The sequence below is a fragment of the Rhinoderma darwinii genome, chromosome 9 (assembly GCF_050947455.1).
Source record: "Rhinoderma darwinii isolate aRhiDar2 chromosome 9, aRhiDar2.hap1, whole genome shotgun sequence".
Lineage (NCBI taxonomy): Eukaryota > Metazoa > Chordata > Amphibia > Anura > Rhinodermatidae > Rhinoderma > Rhinoderma darwinii.
In genome coordinates, this window is record NC_134695.1 from 106,857,863 (window position 1) to 106,878,735 (window position 20,873).

At 40.7% G+C, this 20,873-nt stretch overlaps 2 protein-coding genes across 3 annotated transcripts in view; one reads left to right on the top strand and one right to left on the bottom strand.

Moving 5' to 3' along the window:
* The first annotated feature begins 1,323 nt into the window (after positions 1–1,323).
* Positions 1,324–5,277, top strand: GPHA2 (glycoprotein hormone subunit alpha 2). Its single transcript, XM_075837161.1, has 3 exons — positions 1,324–1,420; positions 2,236–2,420; positions 5,041–5,277. The coding sequence occupies exons 1-3, from the start codon at positions 1,324–1,326 to the stop codon at positions 5,140–5,142; spliced, it is 384 nt and encodes a 127-aa protein (XP_075693276.1). The 3' UTR covers positions 5,143–5,277.
* An 11,828-nt stretch (positions 5,278–17,105) lies between these two features.
* The window catches only part of PPP2R5B (protein phosphatase 2 regulatory subunit B'beta), a 93,108-nt gene continuing 89,340 nt past the window's right edge, over positions 17,106–20,873 (bottom strand). For both annotated transcript variants that reach the window (XM_075838744.1, XM_075838745.1), the window contains one exon: positions 17,106–20,260. In XM_075838744.1, coding sequence (XP_075694859.1) covers positions 20,125–20,260 — 136 coding nt within the window. In that variant the 3' untranslated portion in view covers positions 17,106–20,124. The remainder of the gene's footprint in view (positions 20,261–20,873) is intronic.

Below are 20,873 nucleotides of genomic sequence, written 5' to 3' on the forward strand. Positions count from 1 at the left end.
ATCATTTGGAGAACCCTGGGGGGAAGGATAGGTACGACAGGAGAAGGGGGGTGAATCAGGTGTGGATGATGGGTGTGTCCATATACAATACAGATAGGTGTATATATACTCCCGGGATAGAGAGCTTTTCCTTAATACTTGATTACCATCTACTACTCAGGTAAGACATTCTAACATTTTTTTTTACATTTAGTGATAGAATGTTATCATAATATTGCTGCCCATAGGTTTATAAGCAGATGAGGCAGCACATATATGGGTTTGTTTTTAGCCTGTAGGGTCATTGTTGCCTAGAATTAAAGGGTTGTCCGGTTTCAGCAAATGAATGTAATTTTTTTGTGCAATAAAAACTTATACAATTTTCCAATTTACTTTCTGCATTAATTCCTCATGGTTTTCAAAATCTCTACTTGATGTCATTCAATGGGAACCTCCATTATTTGCTTCCAAGGATATCTGTCCATGGTCATGTGATGGACACACTGGTGCACGGCTCGTTACAAGACACAGCTCTGATACAAATACTGTAACCATAACGAGCTGTGCAGCTGTGCGTCCATCACATGACCATGGACAGATATCCTTGGAAGGCTCCTATTGAATGACAGCAAGCAGAGATTCTGAAAACCATGAGGAATTGATACAGGAAGTATATTGGAAATTGTATAACTTTTTAATTGCACAAAAAAAACAAACATATATTTGCTAAAACCGAAATACCCCTTTCAGATTTTTATCCCATGAAAGCAAACAACAAAGGTTTCTATTTAATGATAGCAAGCAGAGTTCTTAAAAATTGTGAGGAAATGATACAGAAAGTATATTAGTAAATTGTATAACTTTTACAGCACACAAAGAATAACATTTTCTGTATTTGATAAATCAAAGTACCCATTTATATGTCTACCTAAGGACTCATTCACACAAGATTCAGTCAACCTATATTGTATGGATGTTTGGCCTGTACATACTGTATGTTTGCATAAGTTTTTTGCTGTTAAAGGGGTTTTCCCATGAGGGACATTTATGACATATCCACAGGATATGTCATAAGTGTCAGATAGATACGGGTCGGGTTTTGGGGGCTCCGTTCTAGAGATTGGTGCGGGTCCCAGAAGTGGGACCCACATCTATCTGACATTTATAAATGTCCCTCATGGGAGAACCCCTTTAAGTACCATCTCTCTTTATGTTGTCATCAGTAGACACTAATGTCTATATGTGCTGTAGAAGATTAGCCCAGCAGACCTATACATGATCTTGTTGGATTTTGCACATTTGGCATTTAATGCTGCATTCATTGATTCCACAGATATTTTCACCATGTCCCTTACTTCAGCACCCGTCTTCCTCATGTTGGCTGTCTTGAGCTTTGAGACGCAGAGTTTTGATGCCACCACTCCAGGATGTCACCTCCATCGTAAGTGATCATTGCGGTAGGAAAAGTTCATGGAATGTTATAATGACAGGTTCAGATTGCCTATAAATGGTTTTCAAAGTAAGGCTGGGTTCACACGAGCACATTAACGTCCGTAATGGACGGACGTATTTCGGCCGGAAGTCCCGGACCGAACTCAGTGCAGGGAGCCGGGCTCCTAGCATCGTAGTTATGTACGACGCTAGGAGTCCCTGCCTCTCCGTGGAACTGCTGTCCCGTACTGAAAACATGATTACAGTACGGAACGTTGTCCTGCAGCGAGGCAGGGACTCCTAGCATCGTACATAACTATGATGCTAGGAGCCCGGCTCCCTGCACTGAGTTCGGTCCGGGACTTCCGGCCGAAATACGTCCGTCCATTACGGACGTTAATGTGCTCGTGTGAACCCAGCCTAAACCAATAGGTTCATTGCTATGCCAAGAGTGAAATCCATGGCTATAGCCGTACCAAAATCTGCATGTAACACGTGGATTTCATTACGAATTTTGGTATAGATTTTTAGAACGGTGTAAATTTTTCGCTGTGTGTGAACCCAGTTTTATAAATTTTTTCCTACTTTTATTTCTGGTCTTGGTCATATTTGTGTAAGTGTTCTTAAATGGAAATTTTGATATGTAAATACTACTTTCAAGCATATCAATGAATACATTAATATTTAAGCATCATAGACTGGTAAGATTTTTCCTCTAAATTCATGGTATTCACTTCAAATTGAATAGACTCCTGCATTTTATTATTCAACATCCGTTTTAGCAGACTATACTTGCAATTACTTTTATTTTCCATTATCCCACAGCATTTAATGTGACCATAAGAAGTGACCATAAAGGGACTTGTAGAGGGACCCAAGTCATCAATGCATGTGTGGGATACTGCGAATCCAGTGCCTTCCCATCAAAGTATTCAGTGCTGGCAGCCAGTGGATACAAGCACAATATAACATCTGTATCACAGTGCTGTACTATAAGCAAACTACAGAAGGTAAGAGCAAATGTCAAAATGAACTGGAGTGGGAATGATGGCAGCTGCTTTATTGAGCTTTAGATGTCAGCTGTCATTTCTAGCTCTTTGACTAATCGGTTGTATAATTATTGAGCCTTGTAAGGTTTACCTATAAGGCTATGTTCACACAGGTCGACTGCGCTATCCGTCAAATAAACTTGAACCTTACGGAACGGAGACAAACGGAAACCATTAGCAACGGAACATTACCATCAATGGTAAATCAATGGTAATGCAAACGGAAGCTGTGGTTTCCGTTTGCCTTTCCGTTGATGGGTTCCTCTGATGGAAAGCTCGATGTGAAGAGGCCCTATAATAGACTCTTGTAGGCTGTGTCCGGTATTGCTACTTATCTATGTTCACATGATTATGGCTGGGCTGCAATACCAGACACAGCCTATGGATATGAGCGCACACATTTTTTTTTCCTAATCTCATTCAACCCCTTTAAAGACAACCTGTCTGCTCTCCTGATTTGTTTGTTTCAGTAAATACTTGTATTTCCCACGAAACAACAAATCTGGAGCATCTTTTCTTACAACAGAGGAATGGCACATGTAGAATTCTAACTCCTATAAATGTATGAATAAATTGACCGCTGGGTGTTACCATTCACCTTGTCAAAGGGGCATGCCCCATACGGAGTTTCACTCTTTCAGCACTGATTGGACAGTGTCAGTCAGTAGGGACACCCCCCCCCAAATGGTAGCACCTAGTTGTCAAGTTATTCGCAAATTTGTAGGAGGAATAACAGAAGAGAGGCACAACATAGAGTCCTAAAAAAAAATTCGCCAGAATTATTATTTTATGGTGAATACAAATATTTACTAAAACAGACATGTCAGAAGAGCAGACAGGTTGTCTTTAAAGAGGCTCTGTCACCACATTATAAGTGCCCAATCTCATACATAGGGAGATCGGCGCTGTAATGTAGGTGACAGTAATGCTTTTTATTTAATAAAACTATCTATTTTCACCACTTTATTAGCGATTTTAGATTTATGCTAATGGGTTGCTTAATGCCCAACTGGGCGTATTTTTACTTTAGACCAAGTGGGCGTTGTACAGAGGAGTGTATGACGCTGACCAATCAGTGACCAATCAGCATCATGCACTCTTCTCCATTCATTTACTCAGCGCATAGGGATCCTGCTAGATCCTTATGTGCTGTCTTATACTAACACATTAACGATACTGAAGTGTTTAGACAGTGAATAGACATTCCCCGGGATGTCTATTCACAATCTCTGCACTTCGTTACTGTTTCTATGGTAGTTACAGCAGAGGAAGCGTAATCTCGTTGTAACCTGTCATTTACTGCGTAATCTCGCGAGATTACGCTTCCTCTGCTGTAACTACCACAGACAGAGTAACGAAGTGCACAGATTGTGAATAGACATCCCGTGGAATGTCCATTCACTGTCTAAACACTTCAGTATTGTTAATGTGTTAGTGTTAGGCTATGTTCACACGGAGTATTTTGCCGAGTTTTTTGACGCGGAAACCGCGTCGCAAAACTCGGCAAAAACGGCCCGAAAACGCCTCCCGGGAAAAAGAAGCGACATGCCCTATCTTCGGGCGTTTACGCCTCTGACCTCCCATTGACTTCAATGGGAGGCAGAGAAAGCGTATTTCACGATGTTTTATGCCCGCGGCGCTCAATGGCCGCGGGCGAAAAACGGCACGAATATCGCTGCGAAAATCGGCGTGCAGGGAGAGGAAAATCTGCCTCAAAGTTCCAAACTGAATTTTGAGGCAGATATTCCTCCTGCAAAATACTCTGTGTGAACATAGCCTAAGACAGCACATAAGGATCTAGCAGGATCCCTATGCGCTGAGTAAATGAATGGAGAGGAGTGCATGATGCTGATTGGTCAGCGTCATACACTCCTCTGTACAACGCCCACTTGGTCTAAAGTAAAAACACGCCCACTTGGGCATTAAGCAACTGATTAGCATAAATCTAAAATCGCTAATAAAGTGGTGAAAATAGATATTTTTTTTTAAATAAAAAGCACTGCTGTCACCTACATTATAGCGCCCATCTCCTTATGTAGGAGATAGGGTACTTATAATGTGGTGACAGAGCCTCTTTAAGGCCTCATGCACACGGCTGTGCCCGTAAACATGGCCCGCGTGGGAGCACGGCCTGTAAAAAATGAAAAGTAGGACGTGCTCCATAACTCAGGGCACGGTTCTACGGCACATACACCTATCCGTAGCGATATAGAAAGGTGTCCGTGGCCAATAGAATCAGGTGGGTCCATAATTGTGGACCGTGTAACGTTCCACAATTACGGAGATTTTTATGGTCGTGTGCATGGAGCCTAAAAGAGTTGAATGAGATTAGAAAAAAAGGATTTTTTTCTTCCAGTAACAGCACCACTCTTGTCCATAGGCTGCGTCTGGTATTGCAGCTCAGCCATAATCACGTGAACAGAGATACTTTACCAGACAGAACCTACAGTGGGGCTTTTTCTGGCAATTAGCAGAGCCATTTTTCTAATCTCATAGAAACCTTTTAAGAAGTTAGAGCCATCCTTTTCCCAAAAAGAAAATAATAATAATTTTAAAAAAATTATCTTTTTTTTTTTTTCAGGTAAAGGTTCGCCTATTTTGTGGGGCATCTCGTTGGGAAGAAATAGAAATTGGCTCAGCAGAGTCGTGCCAATGTGCCACGTGTCGCTTATCCCGTTACTAACGTCACAACATTCACAATATGCTAGAAGTGGCGGGCTTTAATTCGCCAGTAATCCACAAAGTTGATAGCAGCGCTTACGCAACTACACATTCTATCCAAGATAATATACAACTACTAATAATCACCTTTTCTTCATACTGCTGCAGTGTAGGCCTGCAACCCTCCATGCACTATGGGTACTTTTATACAAGCTGGTACACAAGAAAAAAGGTGCTGGAACCCACAGCATCCAGATTATAGCTGTCCTCCTCTAGTACATTACTTATTCACCAGTTTAAGTTCACACTGAGTATTTTGGCGCTGTTTTTGACGTGGAAACCACATCGGAAGCAGGTTTAGGCCTGATTCACGCTGGCGTTGCGCATCTCGGACGTGAAAAACTGCAGTTTTCCACGTCCGAGATGCATCCGTGCTCTACGCTGCGGGACGCAACATCACGCATCCCCCATAGACTAGAGTGTGTGGAGGGATGCGTGAAAAAATAGGACTTGACCTATTTTGTCACGGGCCCTTGAAACAACGGCCATGTGAACGGCTACATTGAATTATATAGGTCCATGTGACGGCCGTTGTTTCAACAGCCGTCACACGGACATTTAACACGTTCGTGTGAATAAGGCCTTAGGCTCTGTTCACACCTGTGTCATGGCTTCCAATCATAACAGAATGGATCCGTCAAACAACGGATAGCACTGGAACTCAATGGGCCCCATTGACTTACAACTTTGGGGTTTGCGACGGCTTGTCTGTCGTATTGACGGGAAGGATAGCCCTACATGCAGCACTATTCCTCCCATGAAACCTGACGGAATTTGCGACGAAGGCTCCAAGCAAAGCCTTCAACGCAAAATGTGAAAGGAGCCTAAACTATTTATATTAAGATTGTAACTTTATTTATAAAAAAAAATATAAAATTTGTGATTAAGCTCTGAATGGGAAATCTGTTCTTTGATGTGTTATTTTATTTAAGTATTTATAATAATTATGGTTGAATTGTTTTAAAATAAAATAATGAATTTATTTATTGGCCTCAGTATTTTGTTTCATTCAAGAAATTGACGTGTGGTCACAATGTACAGATGAGATCCTGACCACTCAGTCACCAGTCCCATTCCCCATGAAATATGTATGATCACTTTTGCCAAATCACCAACTAAATTGCTGAAAGTCATTAAACATAGAAGCCCTATAAGGCTATGTTCACATAGGGAGGATATGCTCCGTAAAAGCACACTGCGTGTCCTTCCTGGTGGCCGCAGGGAATTCCGGCCGTCCCTCTGCTGTCCTGTAGCTCGGCCTCCTGGGATGAAACGTCATCCCAGGAGGCCAACATGGACAAAGTAGCACCGAATTCTGGGTAAGAAAACAAGTCTTGTTTTCAGAATTTAGATTTTTGTGGCGGAATCGCATCTTTTCCACCACAAAAATTGCAACATCTGCTGTTTGTTTGCGAGTTTCATCTGCCATTGAATTAATCGGGGAAAACCTGCAACAAAAAAGTAGCGATTAAGCAAATACAATTGACATGCCGCGAAGTAAAAACCGCACCGCAAGTCAATTTCGGAGTGTTTTTTCCGCTTATCATTTACGCAGCGTGTGGAGGAGATTTGTTCACATCTCATCCACTCTGCTGCTACTGTATTGTGCTACGGGTTTTCCGCAACTAAATATGTTGTGGAAAATCTGCAGTATTTATGCTACGTGTGAACTTACCCTAAGGGCATGGCCAGACGTGTCAGAATTGCTCTGGAATTCCGCTGCGGCCAGTCCGCTGTGGAAATCCGCAGCGGACATTTTCTCCATTGGTTTCCACACCTTTTTAGTTATGTTTGTGCACACGTGGCGTAAAACTCCGCTACGGACCATAGGCTGCGGTGCGGAATTTGGTGTCCGCAGCATACACTGGCTGTTGCGGACGTGTAGCGGACTTGTTGCGGACTTATTGCGGAATTTCTCCATTGACTTCAATGGAGTTTCAAAATTCCGCAATTAAATCCGCAGATGTTATGTGTGTTGCGTTGCGTATTGGTTTTACAAACAGGATATTTCTTCATTCTGGCTGGACCTATGTGTCTCGAGGTCTATAGCCAGACTGAGATGAAATGTTTTAAAAGACAGTAGGAAATACTCTTCACCTGAATATGCAACGGCTAATCCGCATCAATTTACTGCACATTTTAGGCAAAGCCGCAACAGAATCTGCAACGCAGATTATGTGCGGCATTGAGGCGGACAGTGTCGGCAGAAATACGCCACGTCTGGCCATGCCCTAAGTGTCCATGCACACGACAAAGCTGCGTGCAAGGACCTGGTATGGTGATACATAGAGTCCCTGCGGTTCCATATTACCGAGTCGCTATATGTAGCACTGTATGCTGCCTCTGTGAGCACTGCTTCTATAGGAGAATACCTCTGTAATATGGCATACAATGGAAAATGGCACAATTTTTAAATTTTAAACAAGAGGCACATGGAGGTTCAGTATGGGCACAGAGCAGGCTATGGATGCATTTAATGGATTTATACAGTGCGGATCTGTAATACGGCCGTGTGCATCTGATTTTGTGGCGCTTTAGATAAAACATTATGTCATTGGACTTACTATTCCTATCTTTAGTCTGCCAGGGCTACAGCTGGCAATTTGAAACTTTTGATCACCCCTAAAATATTAATGAACTGCTATGCTGCAATTTAAAATATTTCAACTGAAATAAGATTTTCCACCTTAGTCCAAGTGAACAGTCCACAAGGAGCAACAACTCTAAAATATAGACGGGTCTATAGATGGGTGTCTTTGGTTTGGCTGATAAAAGGCCAAATATTGACCTACAGGGTAGTCACCTACAGGTGGCACTAGAGAGAGAATTTTCTTCCCTCTGGAGGAGAGCTATTTTGCATACTTTTATGTAAGATTACCTTGCAGCTGACATTCAGGTAAAAGTCACTTGCATTGTTTTGCTTTTACCACCAGGTGTTGCTGCTCTACAGACGGAAATCCTTCCATGAAATTTCTAAATTTGGGGTGTTGAATCCCGTTTGCCTGAACTTTCACTGATCTCACTCAAGAGTCCAGAGTTCACACTGTACGAGAGTTCTCAAGTTCATGACTGCCAACATCTAAGGTCACACACATGTTTACATCTGTGAATCTGATGCTAGTTACAACTTTGTAAAAATAGCGATTATTGATCTTTATCATTACTAGCTGCTGCAGCAGTACCTAGATCCATATAACCCAAAAAAAGAATGATGCTGAAAAGACACGTAATTTATGAGGAAATAGAAAAATACTTTATTAACATACATAATATGAGTCAGTAGACAATGCATAAAAACAGAAAAAATCCATAGACCAACAGTTAAAAAGGGACAGTGGGCTGTGTATCTGTCAAATACTCATAAATAGCAGATAGGTAACTGTGATTTGACTTCCAGGAAATAGCATATATGAGGAGACCAAGAGGTAGAAACTATATATCTTGTAAGTTTGTGGATCCGAATGAGGTCCACAGATAAATAAGTGGTTTAACAGAAAGGCCATATATAAACATAGCACTGAATAGGATGGCGACAGACCATGAATATAAAATATTGGTGAACTACATGAACACAAGTAGCAAGAATACATAGACCATATGTATGGTCAAATGTGAGTAGGTACAGCAATATAGATACAACAATATATAGTACAAAGTGTGGTCGATATGTATATAAACAAATACAACCTGGAAGAAAAAGTCAATGAATGCATGGTAGAAGTGGCAATTTTAGCAGAGGATAAACCATACCCATAATGAGATGCCAGGAGAGACACACAGCCAACGTCCACCCCAACGCGCGTTTCGGCCACAGAAGAAGGCATTTGCGCCGAAACGCGCGTTGGGGTGGACGTTGGCTGTGTGTCTCTCCTGGCATCTCATTATGGGTATGGTTTATCCTCTGCTAAAATTGCCACTTTTACCATGCATTCATTGACTTTTTCTTCCAGGTTGTATTTGTTTATATACATATCGACCACACTTTGTACTATATATTGTTGTATCTATATTGCTGTACCTACTCACATTTGACCATACATATGGTCTATGTATTCTTGCTACTTGTGTTCATGTAGTTCACCAATATTTTATATTCATGGTCTGTCGCCATCCTATTTAGTGCTATGTTTATATATGGCCTTTCTGTTAAACCACTTATTTATCTGTGGACCTCATTCGGATCCCCAAACTTACAGGATATATAGTTTCTACCTCTTGGTCTCCTCATATATGCTATTTCCTGGAAGTCAAATCACAGTTACCTATCTGCTATTTACGAGTATTTGACAGATACACAGCCCACTGTCCCTTTTTAACTGTTGGTCTATGGATTTTTTCTGTTTTTATGCATTGTCTACTGTCTCATATTATGTATGTTAATAAAGTATTTTTCTATTTCCTCATACATTACGTGTCTTTTCAGCATCATTCTTTTTTTGGGTTATATATATCTATTGTGATGCTTTTCGGTGAACATCCTCGGATCAGCCCGTGTGACTTTGTCTAACATTTTTTCTACTTCGTATATATCGTGGGCTATATTGATCCATGCTGCATTTTCGGTTGTAGTACCTAGATCCAGTTTGACAAATGTGCTCACTCTCATTATTGAAACTGTTAAAAATCCTTATTTAAAGGTTTGTCCTAACCCTAAAAGTAAATGACTACGGTGATCAGCTAAGCACTAGGGTTGTGCCTGTGGCAAACAACTTTTATCACTGTGGAAAACTGACGGCAGCAACTTATTTTCCCTGCAACAACATAGTGGAGGACCAACTAGTGCATATAGACATGGTTGTGCAGTTTGGACGATCCCTTTAAGTGCTGCAAACCTCCATCTCCCCTCTCAGTTCTGTGGCCATTATGATATAAATAATCTGAAACAGACTGGTTATTATGGCAATACTACCTGACAACTCCGTTGGTAGGACTGTGCTTGCTAGGTAGTGTATTCCTAGGTAAGCAAGACATCACTCTATAACATGACTCTACATGACTATTCTGACTGCATTGAAAGAAAAAAGCAGCTTTGCAGTAGTCAAACCATCCCATCTCCCATTTCAAGCTGTGTTATTAATCCGATTTTTTATAAAACGACAATTCTGTGAAACCTTTAAAAGGAGCAATGCAGTGCAAGCCTGACACACTCTGTGCAATGGTTATTGCCCCTAAAGGGCATCAATAATAGCATCACCTATCACAGGATGATAAATATCTGGTTGGTGGGCGTCCGTCTGCTGGGACCTCCACAGATCTCGAGAATGGTCTTACGTGGCACCCCATATGAATGGAGCTGTATTGCGCATGCTCGGCCACTGCTCCATTTACTTTCCATGGGGCTGCCGCTCGACTATCTCCACCAGCCCATTAGAAAAGGAATTAAACAGTGGCCGAGCATGCTCAGTACGGGTTTCATATGGGGCGCATAGGGACGGCCCGTTCTCTGGATCGGTGGGGGTCCTAGAGGTTGGACCCCTACCAATCAGATATTTATCAACTGTCCTGTGGATAGGTGATAAATATCTATTCTTGTAAAAACCCTTTAAAGTGAATGTCCACCCTTGAACACCATCTTTATTTTTATATATATATATATATATATAGGTTCAAAATCCTGTTGTGCCTATTCATTTCTTAATATATCTTTATAGATGTCGGAGCTGAGTTTTTCTGATGCAGAGCTACAAATCTCCAACATAAACATAGATATTAAACATAACATTGTGGCTGTCTGCCACCACTAGAGGGAGCTTACTTTATACTGTTATACGTATCTTAGCCAGTGTTCACATCTGCGTTTGAGGCCTCCATTGCAGATTCTGTCCAAAAAATCCCAGACAAAATAGCGCAGCATGTAGCTGTTATGGAATCGCTAGTTGAGCAATTGCCAGAGTGATAATTTATGGAAGAGCTAGGTGAGCGATTCCCCAAAAGGCTGCTTGAGACTGTCAGGATCAAGTGAGCAAGTAAATACGCAACCTCAAATATGTCACAATTCTGATCAACAGAGTCTAAGACTACACTATAGTTTTCGCCAGAGCCCACCGCAAGGCAGGCTGGACTTTGCAGCATAGAACCCTGTTTTTTTTGTAAGAGAGTTCAGTATTGGATAAGAGGTGCAATACAGGCAATACCAGAACAGGTAACAAGACAGCCAGAGGGTAAACAGAGAATCCAACTCAAAACGCAGGTGGATGTCAGGAATAGCAGAGGTCAGAACAGGCCGGGAACAGGCAGTCCAAATCAGAAAGCAAGGGGTAATCCAGAGACAAGCCGAGGTCCAGTTCCAGGAAGTCAAAAGCTAAAAGGGGATAGTCAGTAGCTTGATTAAACACAGGAAACCAGGAAATTCACAAGCAAAGACACAGAAGCAACCCAGGTTTAAGTACTCCACCTTTCCACCTGATAGCAAAAATGACAGAGAAATGGGATAGGCTCAACACTAAAACCAGAACCGCTCAGAAGCTAGACTAGTAGTCATGGTAATCTTAAAGGGACGGACGTTTCCTAACAGTACCCCCTTTCCACGAGAGGACCCTTAAACCTCGTCCTAGGTTTCAAAGGAAACTTTAAATGAAATATTTTAACTAAACGATTAGCATGTAATGAAAAGGCAGGAACCCAAGTTCGTTCTTCTGGTCCATACCCCTTTCTGTGAACGAAGTACTTCTGGAATCCACAATTCTCTGAACCTCAAATTGCATATCTCCTTCTACCTTAACTGGAAGAGGAGGTTTTTTTTAAGTGGATTAGAAAGTGAATTATTTTTTTTTTAAGGAGAGATTTGTGGAAAACATCATGAATTTTGAAAGATCGCGGAACACGAAAAGTCACAGGTTTAATACCTTCAACAATTTCATATGGACCAATAAACCTAGGAGCAAACCTATGAGACGGTACTTTCATTCGCAGATTTTTCGTAGAAAGACACACTTTTTTACCCATACAAAACACAGGACCCACCGTAAGTTTTTGTCAGCATTTTTCTTTTAAATAATTTGGGAGTTCTTCATGTTCAATTGAACCTGAGCCCAAAGTGAGCACAGTTTATTTTATTCAACTTCTACCTCAGGGTTATCACTCGAAGAGGCGGAAAATGAACCAAAACGAGGATGAAAACCATAATTACAGAAAAACGGCGAGGCATCAAGAGAAACATGGTTACGATTATTTATAGCAAATTCCGCCTTGGAAGATGTGATACCCATTCATCCTGGTTATCAGCAATACCACGCCTAAGATATTGTTCCAAGGTTTTATTTAAGCGCTCAATTTGACCATTAGTCTTAGGGTGAAATGCAGAAGAGAAAGATAACTGTACACCATGTTTCTTACAGAAAGCTCTCCAGAAGTTAGCCACAAATTGTACACCTCTATCAGAGACAATATTTTCCGGAATACCGTGCAGATGAACTACCTGATCAATAAATAATTTAGACAGAATTTTGTGGTTTAGGGAGTTGAGGCAATGGAATGAAATGACACATTTTACTGAAACGGTCAACCACAACCCAAATGACAGTTTTCCCTTCAGAGGGAGGCAAATCGATGATAAAATCCATAGACAGATGAGACCAAGGTTTCTGCGGAACAGACAATGGAAGTAGTTCACCCATAGGACGAGTTGAGGAGTCTTAGCGCTGGCGCAGGTATCACAAGCAGAGACATAAGAACTAACATCACGAGATAAAGACAGCCACCAATAGAACCATGAGACAAATTTTTTAGTACCAGTTATCCCTGGATGACCACACAAAACAGTATCATGCACTTCATTGAGCAAACAAAATCTGAACTGAGGAGGTACAAACAATCCCCAAGCTGGAATGGTTTGCGGAGCGAGTTGCTGACATTCATTAATTTCAGTAGCAAGATCGGCCGATATAGCACAAACCACTATCCCCTTAGATAAAATAGGTTCAGGATGAATGTCGGGGACCTGGGAGGAACAGAAACTTCGAGATAATGTCTCGGCTCTGACATTTATAGACCTGGGTCTGACGGTTACAATAAAGTCAAATCTGGTAAACAACAAGGCCCACCTAGCCTGTCTGGGATTGAGTATTTTGGCTGATTCTAAAAAAGTCAGGTTTTTATGGTCAGTCAGTACAGTAATTTGATGTGTAGCCCCCTCTAGAAAGTGGCACCACTCTTCAAATGCCCATTTAATAGCAAGATGCTCACGATTACCTATATCATAATTCCTCTCAGTGGCAGAAAATTTTGTGAGAAAAAAAAGTACAGGGACGCAAATTAGTCAATACAGAAGATCCTTGAGACAACACAGCTCCCACACCTATTTCTGAGGCATCAACCTCAACAATAAAGGGGCTAGAAAGGTCAGTTTGAACAAGTACAGGCGCTTCCGAAAAACACTGTTTTAGGGTTTGAAAGGAGGAGACCGCACTAGGTTTCCAATTTACAAGGTCAGAACCCATTTTCGTAAGATCCGTCAAAGGTTTGGCAATAGAGGAAAAATTATGAATACCTTTTCGGTAATAATTAGCAAATCCCAAGAACCTCTGCAGCGCTTTTAGTGAAGTAGGTTGGACCCAATCAAGAATTGCCTGAACCTTAGTGGAGTCTATACGAAAATCATGAGGAGACAGCATATATATCAAGAAATTAACTTCCTGTATTCCAAAAATAAATTTTTCTAATTTCGCATAAAGACAATTTTCCTTCAGTACTTGAAGGACGGACCTTAAATGTTGAACATGAGAGGACCAATTGGAAGAAAACACAAGAATATCGTCCAGATACACAACCACAAAGCGCCCAATAAAATTTCTGAAAATGTCATTAATCAGGTTTTGAAAAATCGCAGGAGCATTACTTAAACCAAAAGGCATGACCAAATACTCATAATAACAATCTGGAGTATTAAATGCTGTCTTTCATTCATCCCCTTTGCGGATACAAACCAAATTGTAGGCCCCAGGTAAATCTAGTTTAGAGAACCACCTGGATCCTGAGATCTGATTAAACAGGTCTAGGATGAGTGGAAGAGGATTTTGACTCTTAACGGTAATCATATTTAATTCATGATAGTCGATACAGGGTCTTAAACCGCCATCTTTCTTTTCAACAAAGAAAAAACCTGCACCCACCGGAGAAGTAGATGGACAAATATGACCCTTACGGAGACTGTCTTTAATATAATCTTTCATGGCCAGTCTTTCCGGAGCAGAAAGATTACAAATCCGCCCATTAGGCAGCTTAGCATTAGGGAGAAGTACAATTGGGCAGTCATACGGCCTATAAGTAGGGAGAGATTCACAAACAATTTCAGAAAAGACATCCTCAAAATCTTGAATACACTCAGGCAACCATAGTGTGTTGCAAGATACAGTAGTAGTAGACAAAGACATGCAATATATCATGAGTCATAACATTTAGAATTCCACTTAATCAAATCTGCTTTTACCCAATCAATAACAGGATTATGTGACTGCAACCATGGAATACCCAATATTACCTCAGAAGGCAAATTTTCTAGGATAAATAAAGAGATTAGCTTAATATGCAAGGTACCCACTTCCAAAGTAACAGGCGGAGTAGAGAACTTTACTGTCCCTTGAGAGAGGGGTATTATCTATAGCAGACACTTTTTACTGGGGTACTCAACTGAACAAGAGGGATAGCCAATCTTTTTGCAACCTGAAAATCCAAGAATTTAGCCGCAGAACCACAATCTACAAAAGCTTGACCAGAAAGACAAACATTACTAAATCATAAGATTTTTTGAGAAAATGTGGGAAAAACCTGACTGTCCAGATGGCATTCCCGGGGACCATCTAGGCTCTGAAGTTTTCCGGAGCTGGATATTTTGGAACAGTTCTTGAGTATATGACCAGAGTCCCCGCAATAAAAACACAGCCCATTGCTTTTCTGGAAAAAGTCTCCATTCTTGAGATGACATAGTGGAGCCCAAGTGCATGAGCTCTTGTGCAGGGAAGGGGAAAGGCCATTGCTAATCTTTCATTTTTGCACTCTCGTAGTCGTCGGTTAATATGCACAACAAGAGTCATCGTATCCTCCAAAGTCAAGGGCAGAGGGTAATTTATTAGAAGATCCTTCAAGGTTTCAGAAAGGCCTCGGTGGAATTGACATCAGACCACCGTCTAAATTCTGAACAATAATCTTCAACAGGACACGGTCCCTGCTGGAGAAAATAACAGATTGGCCTCAGCCACTGCAGTGATATCTGGTTCTCCAAATATTAAACGTAAGGTCTCAAAGACGATCTCCACATAAAAAAGTTCAGGGGCATCAGGTCTCAGCGAAAAGGCCCAGGTTTGAGGATGACCCTGCAAAAGTGAAATGATGACACCAACTTGCTGCTGCTTAGTTCCAGAGGAGAAAGATCTTAGTCGAAATACTACTTACAACCCTCTCAAAAATTAACAAAAGACTTGCGATCACCAGAAAAACTATCAGGTAAGTTCACTTTAGGTTCAACCGGAGTTGCGACTGGAATGAATGCTTGGACCTGCGCAGTTTCATGATGCTTAATCCTTACGGCCAGACCTTGTACAAGCTGAGTTAGATCTTCCATCTGTTCCACTAGGGCGTGCGTATGTTCCATAGTGAAAAAAAAATTAAAATGTTATGGCTTGTAAATATGTTATGGAATCGCTAGATGAGAAATTGCAAGAATTATCATTTATGGAATTGCTAGGTGAGCGATTCCCCAAAAAGGCCGCTGGATACTGTCAGGATCATGCGAGCAAGTAAATCCGCAATCTCAAATCCATCACAACTCTGATCAACAGAGTCTAAGGCTACTCTATGGTTTTTGCCAGAGCCTACCGCAAGTTAGGATGGTTTTTGCTGCATAGAACCCCGGTTGTTTTAACAGAGTTCTGTGTTGGATAAGAGGTATAATGCAGGCAATAGCAGAGCAGGTAACAAGACAGCCAGAGGGTAAACAGAGAATCCAACTCAAAAAGCTAGGGGATGTCAGGAATAGCAAATGTCAGAACCAGCCGGGAACAGAAAGTCCAAATCAGAAAGCAAGGGATAATCCAGAGACAAGTCAAGGTCCAGTTCCAGGAAGTCAAAAGCCAAAAGGTACAGGGGATAGTCAGTAGCCTGATCAAACACGGGAAACCAGGTTTAAGTACTCCACCCTTACACCTGATAGAAAAACAGACAAAGAAATGGGAAAGGCTCAACACTGGCAGGAAACTAGACTAGTAGTCATTCGTCAAAATGACAGAAACATGACAGATACCCTATGGAATGCATTAAAGTCAGGTTGTTCAATCAAGCGCCATTGGTTTCCATCATGTGATGGATCCATCACTACCGTAATTTTTGTTGTTCTGCTCCTATGACAGAATAGAACAATGGAAATGACTACTGAAAATGTGAACTAATGATAAGACAGTATACAGTAAGCTCCCTCTAGTGGTGACCGCAGCAAGCCAGAACATTGTGGGGGGAATTTAACAATAGTTCTACGCCAGAATGTTGATGGGTTAATGAAAGGGGGCCGGTCTTCCACGACCCGACAAATTTACTGCCAGAAACTGGTGTCAATTATAGCAGAAATCTACTTCAGCTCGTAGCTGGTATAGATTTTTCTATCTGGCGCACGGATGGCGAGAGAAGAGCCTAATTTATTAAGAGGTGAGCGCTTCTTAATAAATTATGTGCATCTTACTCCAGCGTTCTATAGATTAATACTGGCATATAAAAAGCCAGTCTTAATACATTTCCCCATTGTTCAAATCTATGTCTATACCGGGATGTTGATCTTCGTATCAGAAAAACAGGGCTCGGTACGTAATTTTGGACCTAAAAACGACAAGATGATAAAAGTTGGACATTACTTTAAGCCAAGTTCTCACATTATGGTTCATTTACTGTTTATGTGTTTTTTTTATTTCTTTCATGCTGTCTGAACGTACTCTTACAATGGTTATAACACTTAATCAATACCATCTTGGGGAACACCGAGATTAAAATTTTGTTTCAAGCACGTTTTACTGTGAAATGCAGTTTTGTATTGTTTGCCACCTGTGTGTGTATATAGCAAGTGTGTTAATAATTCCAGATAGTAAAACATTACAATGTCAATACTAACAAAGCATCACTCAGACATGATCTTTGCCCTTATTTTACTCAGCAAAAAGAGTCATGCAAAACATATCGTTTCCATAAAATAATACATTTTTCAGTATTAAGTTTGTTTAAAAAGAATCCCTAATAGGCACCTGACCTCACTGACTATGTACTAAGCGTCCCGTTAATCAGTCATGGACAGCGAAATTGTACAAATATTAAACTCGACTTCTATAAGACATTCTTTCTTTTATTGTTCTTAAAGCTAATGACTATGTGTGCGAATAAATATATGCCATCACAAGTGTAGACATAAAAACAGGACATATTTCAGAGACCCAGCATTTAATTCAGCAGTGAACAGGTTAAATATCATAGTCACCCCCACTCCTCCCCCTTCCCTCCGTGAACTGAACAGATCAAACGCTGACCATATTAAATACGAAATAAATAATACAATAAATAATTATTTAAAAAAATAAAATTAAAAATGAAAACATTGCACGCAATATATTTGTATTTATATATACTCTTTGCGAATAGGTTATTTTAGACCGTTAATAAGGGGTACAAGGCCCCCCCCCCACGCACACACAATTGAATACAATGGCAGGAAATATGAAATCTTCTGCTCATATTTTAAGGTGGTTAATGGATATTCCTTTACAGCAAGGACTAGCTGCGTCAGAGCAGTATATGTTTGGAATGAAAGAAGAACATCCAAGATCTAGGACACTGTTTGGAGGAATAATTTAGAGGTGTCAGTCACATTTATCCTCATTTAAAAGAAAATCATGGTCTGACTCGCGATCACTATTGAGGTCAGTTTTGTCCCAGAATCCTTGACAAAAAAATAAAATGTTATAACATGGTGGCCAAGACATCTCGCCAGTTTGTTCTCTGCTGAAATATGCAACAATTCCGTGATTTCAGTAACCGATACAGATCTCTGCTAATAAAAGGGTTTCACTCATAGATAAATGGGAAGAATCGGGTTATTAAGAGACATATTTGATACAATCATATGTTCCTCTGACCATCTTGTAAACTAGAGGGATACTAAATCTATGTGCCCTTCACCAAAATCAGAGTCTGAAAAGTTTTACACTGTTTTGCCAAGTACACGGAAATAAACAGGTAGATCACTATTGTGAAAGATCAACTCTGGTCATTTTAGACACCAAGTGGACACCTTATTGCAGTGATATCTAAGAATGTAGCTACTGGGTAACCGGCTTGCCTTGCAATTAGATCTTCACTGAAATTGGTCAAAGCTTCATCAGAAAATGCCGATATATTTATGTGTATTATATTCCTGCTATTTAGCAAGCATACGGTCCTCGCAGTCAGTTCAGCCAGTCCAGCTGACCACAGCACAATTCAGTTGTCCGCTGTGAAATCCAGAAGCCTTGTTCTCACAGATGACAATATGAAGCAGTAACATCGGAGGTTGAATTTGAGATGGGTAACTACCATCAAGCCCTTTGCTGCTGAACATGAAGCTACTTCTTTAATCGAGTCATGATTGTGTTCATTCCCGAGAGCTTCCATGAAATGCTTGTTCATCTTGTTATTCAGTTACAACTGGGAGAACGCTATATTGACGACACATTAACTATCTGTATGGGGAAAGCTAGATAAACAAGAATAATTTGCTCTTGTTAAAAAATAGGTTTCCCCGTGTATTATTCCATGAACAATGCGGTGGTATCATTAAAATGCTACTTTCCCACAATCACTTTATTTAGCAGCATGACATCTTTTAGAAAGTCTTAGGATTTAAGGAAAGGATCTGATGCCAATTGTTATGCAAAACTTTCCATCACAAGTTATTCAATTTCAAGTCATTGTCTTTCATGTATTTTCAGAATCCATATATTCTCCTTTTATTTATTTCTATTCATCTTCTGCACAACAGCATTGATAACTGGTCATGTACATTCCTACGATGCAAGCCAACTACTGGGTGGTGGCGGTGGTGGGACAGAATAGGCTACAATGAATACTTTGTGCCCCATGAACCCAGCATAGTGTTTAGTTCAGAGATTGACATTAGTTTGACATTATTTTCTCACTAATGCTTACAACAGTAGTAGTGTCTGTGAGTGGGGGTGCAGGGGTGGTCATGGTCATAATAGTGGTTCAGAAGTGGCTTCCCAGAAGCCTTGTCTCTTATTGACGGACTAAAGATGATTGCTCCAGAGACTTTCCCAGAAGTCTCTGCTCTCACAAACAGAAAGTGACAGACAGGAGACATAGGCCTTTCCAGAAGCCTATGTTTTTACAAACAGAAAAGTGACAATGGTTGATTATTAAGAAGGCTTTCCCAGAAGCCTCAACTGTCATGGTCAGAATATGACTGAAGTAGATCTGTGACAGGCTTGCCCGGAAGCCTTTGCTTTGACAAAGAGTGATAAGTCCAGGGAACTTCCCAGAAGCCCCTGCTTCCACTGGACAGAGAATGACAAATTGTTTCACTGTTCTTCTCCAAGGAGCCTTCAATGTGGTAGAGACCAGTGCAGAAAACCTTCTTCATGTGACTTCACAATGTCATTTGATAAGACGCAACAAAAGATGGACAATGGCTTTTCCCAATAGTCTTTTATGTTGTCAAAAGGGGTCGGTGATTTGTACACAAGCCTTCCAAATGTTTTGCCCCCTAGGAACAGGAAATGCACCAGCTACATCATGAAAGGTAGACCTGTAATGTTCTAAACCTTGTGTCACTGATGGTCCTATAAAACATCGTGAGCTGCTGCTATTCCCCTCTTTGGGAAGAAGTGAGACATTTTTTAAACAAAGAAAGGGTATAATATGGGGAGGAGGGGTGTGGATTGGCTGCAGTGGTCTTAGTGGAAAGTGGTGTTGGGGTCTCCTAACTTTTATTCCCTCGGCTGTGCTGTAAATTAAGCTGGTTCATCTGCGCTTCTTCTAGGCCATTAAATTTTTTAAGTCGAAGTTCATCCAGTTTTCTCCAAAGCTCCTGACGTTCTTTTTCTCGCTTCAACTCCCTGCGGGATAAAGTAGACATGTATGGGGTGACTTAAGTATTATACACATTCGCATTCTATAATTTGTATCAGACAGTGCAGACTAGTCTTAAAATTTAATTATTGTCTGCAAAAAGCGAGACACCAATTTTTTTAAGGGTAAAACACGAAATGTAGCAGAGCCCTACATGAGTAATTTATTAATAAATATGTAATTTCTGTTTAAAGTGTAGCTAAACCTTTGACAAACTTCAAAGTCAGAAGTTTGGATTGGTGGAGGTCCGAGCACGGAGACCCCCACCAATCGCTAGAACGAAGCAGCTGAAGTGCTCCTGTGAGCGCTCAGCCGCTTCGTGTCTGTTCGGCTTTTTCCGGAAAGCCGATGTATAGGAGTATGATCCAAAGAAGAAATATGAAATCCCCTTTTGTGGCGCCGTTCCTCTGTGAATAACCTTGGATGTTTCCTCAAATTTCCATATGATGAGGTCGAATGGTAAAGAAAGGGAGGTAGTCTGTAGTATTAAGTATTTTTGAATTTATTTAATGTGTTTTGAACCGGTCTCTTCCTCAAGCTAAAAACATAATTTATTTAAACTATTTATTACTAAACAAATTTTTAAAGATAGTATTGAAG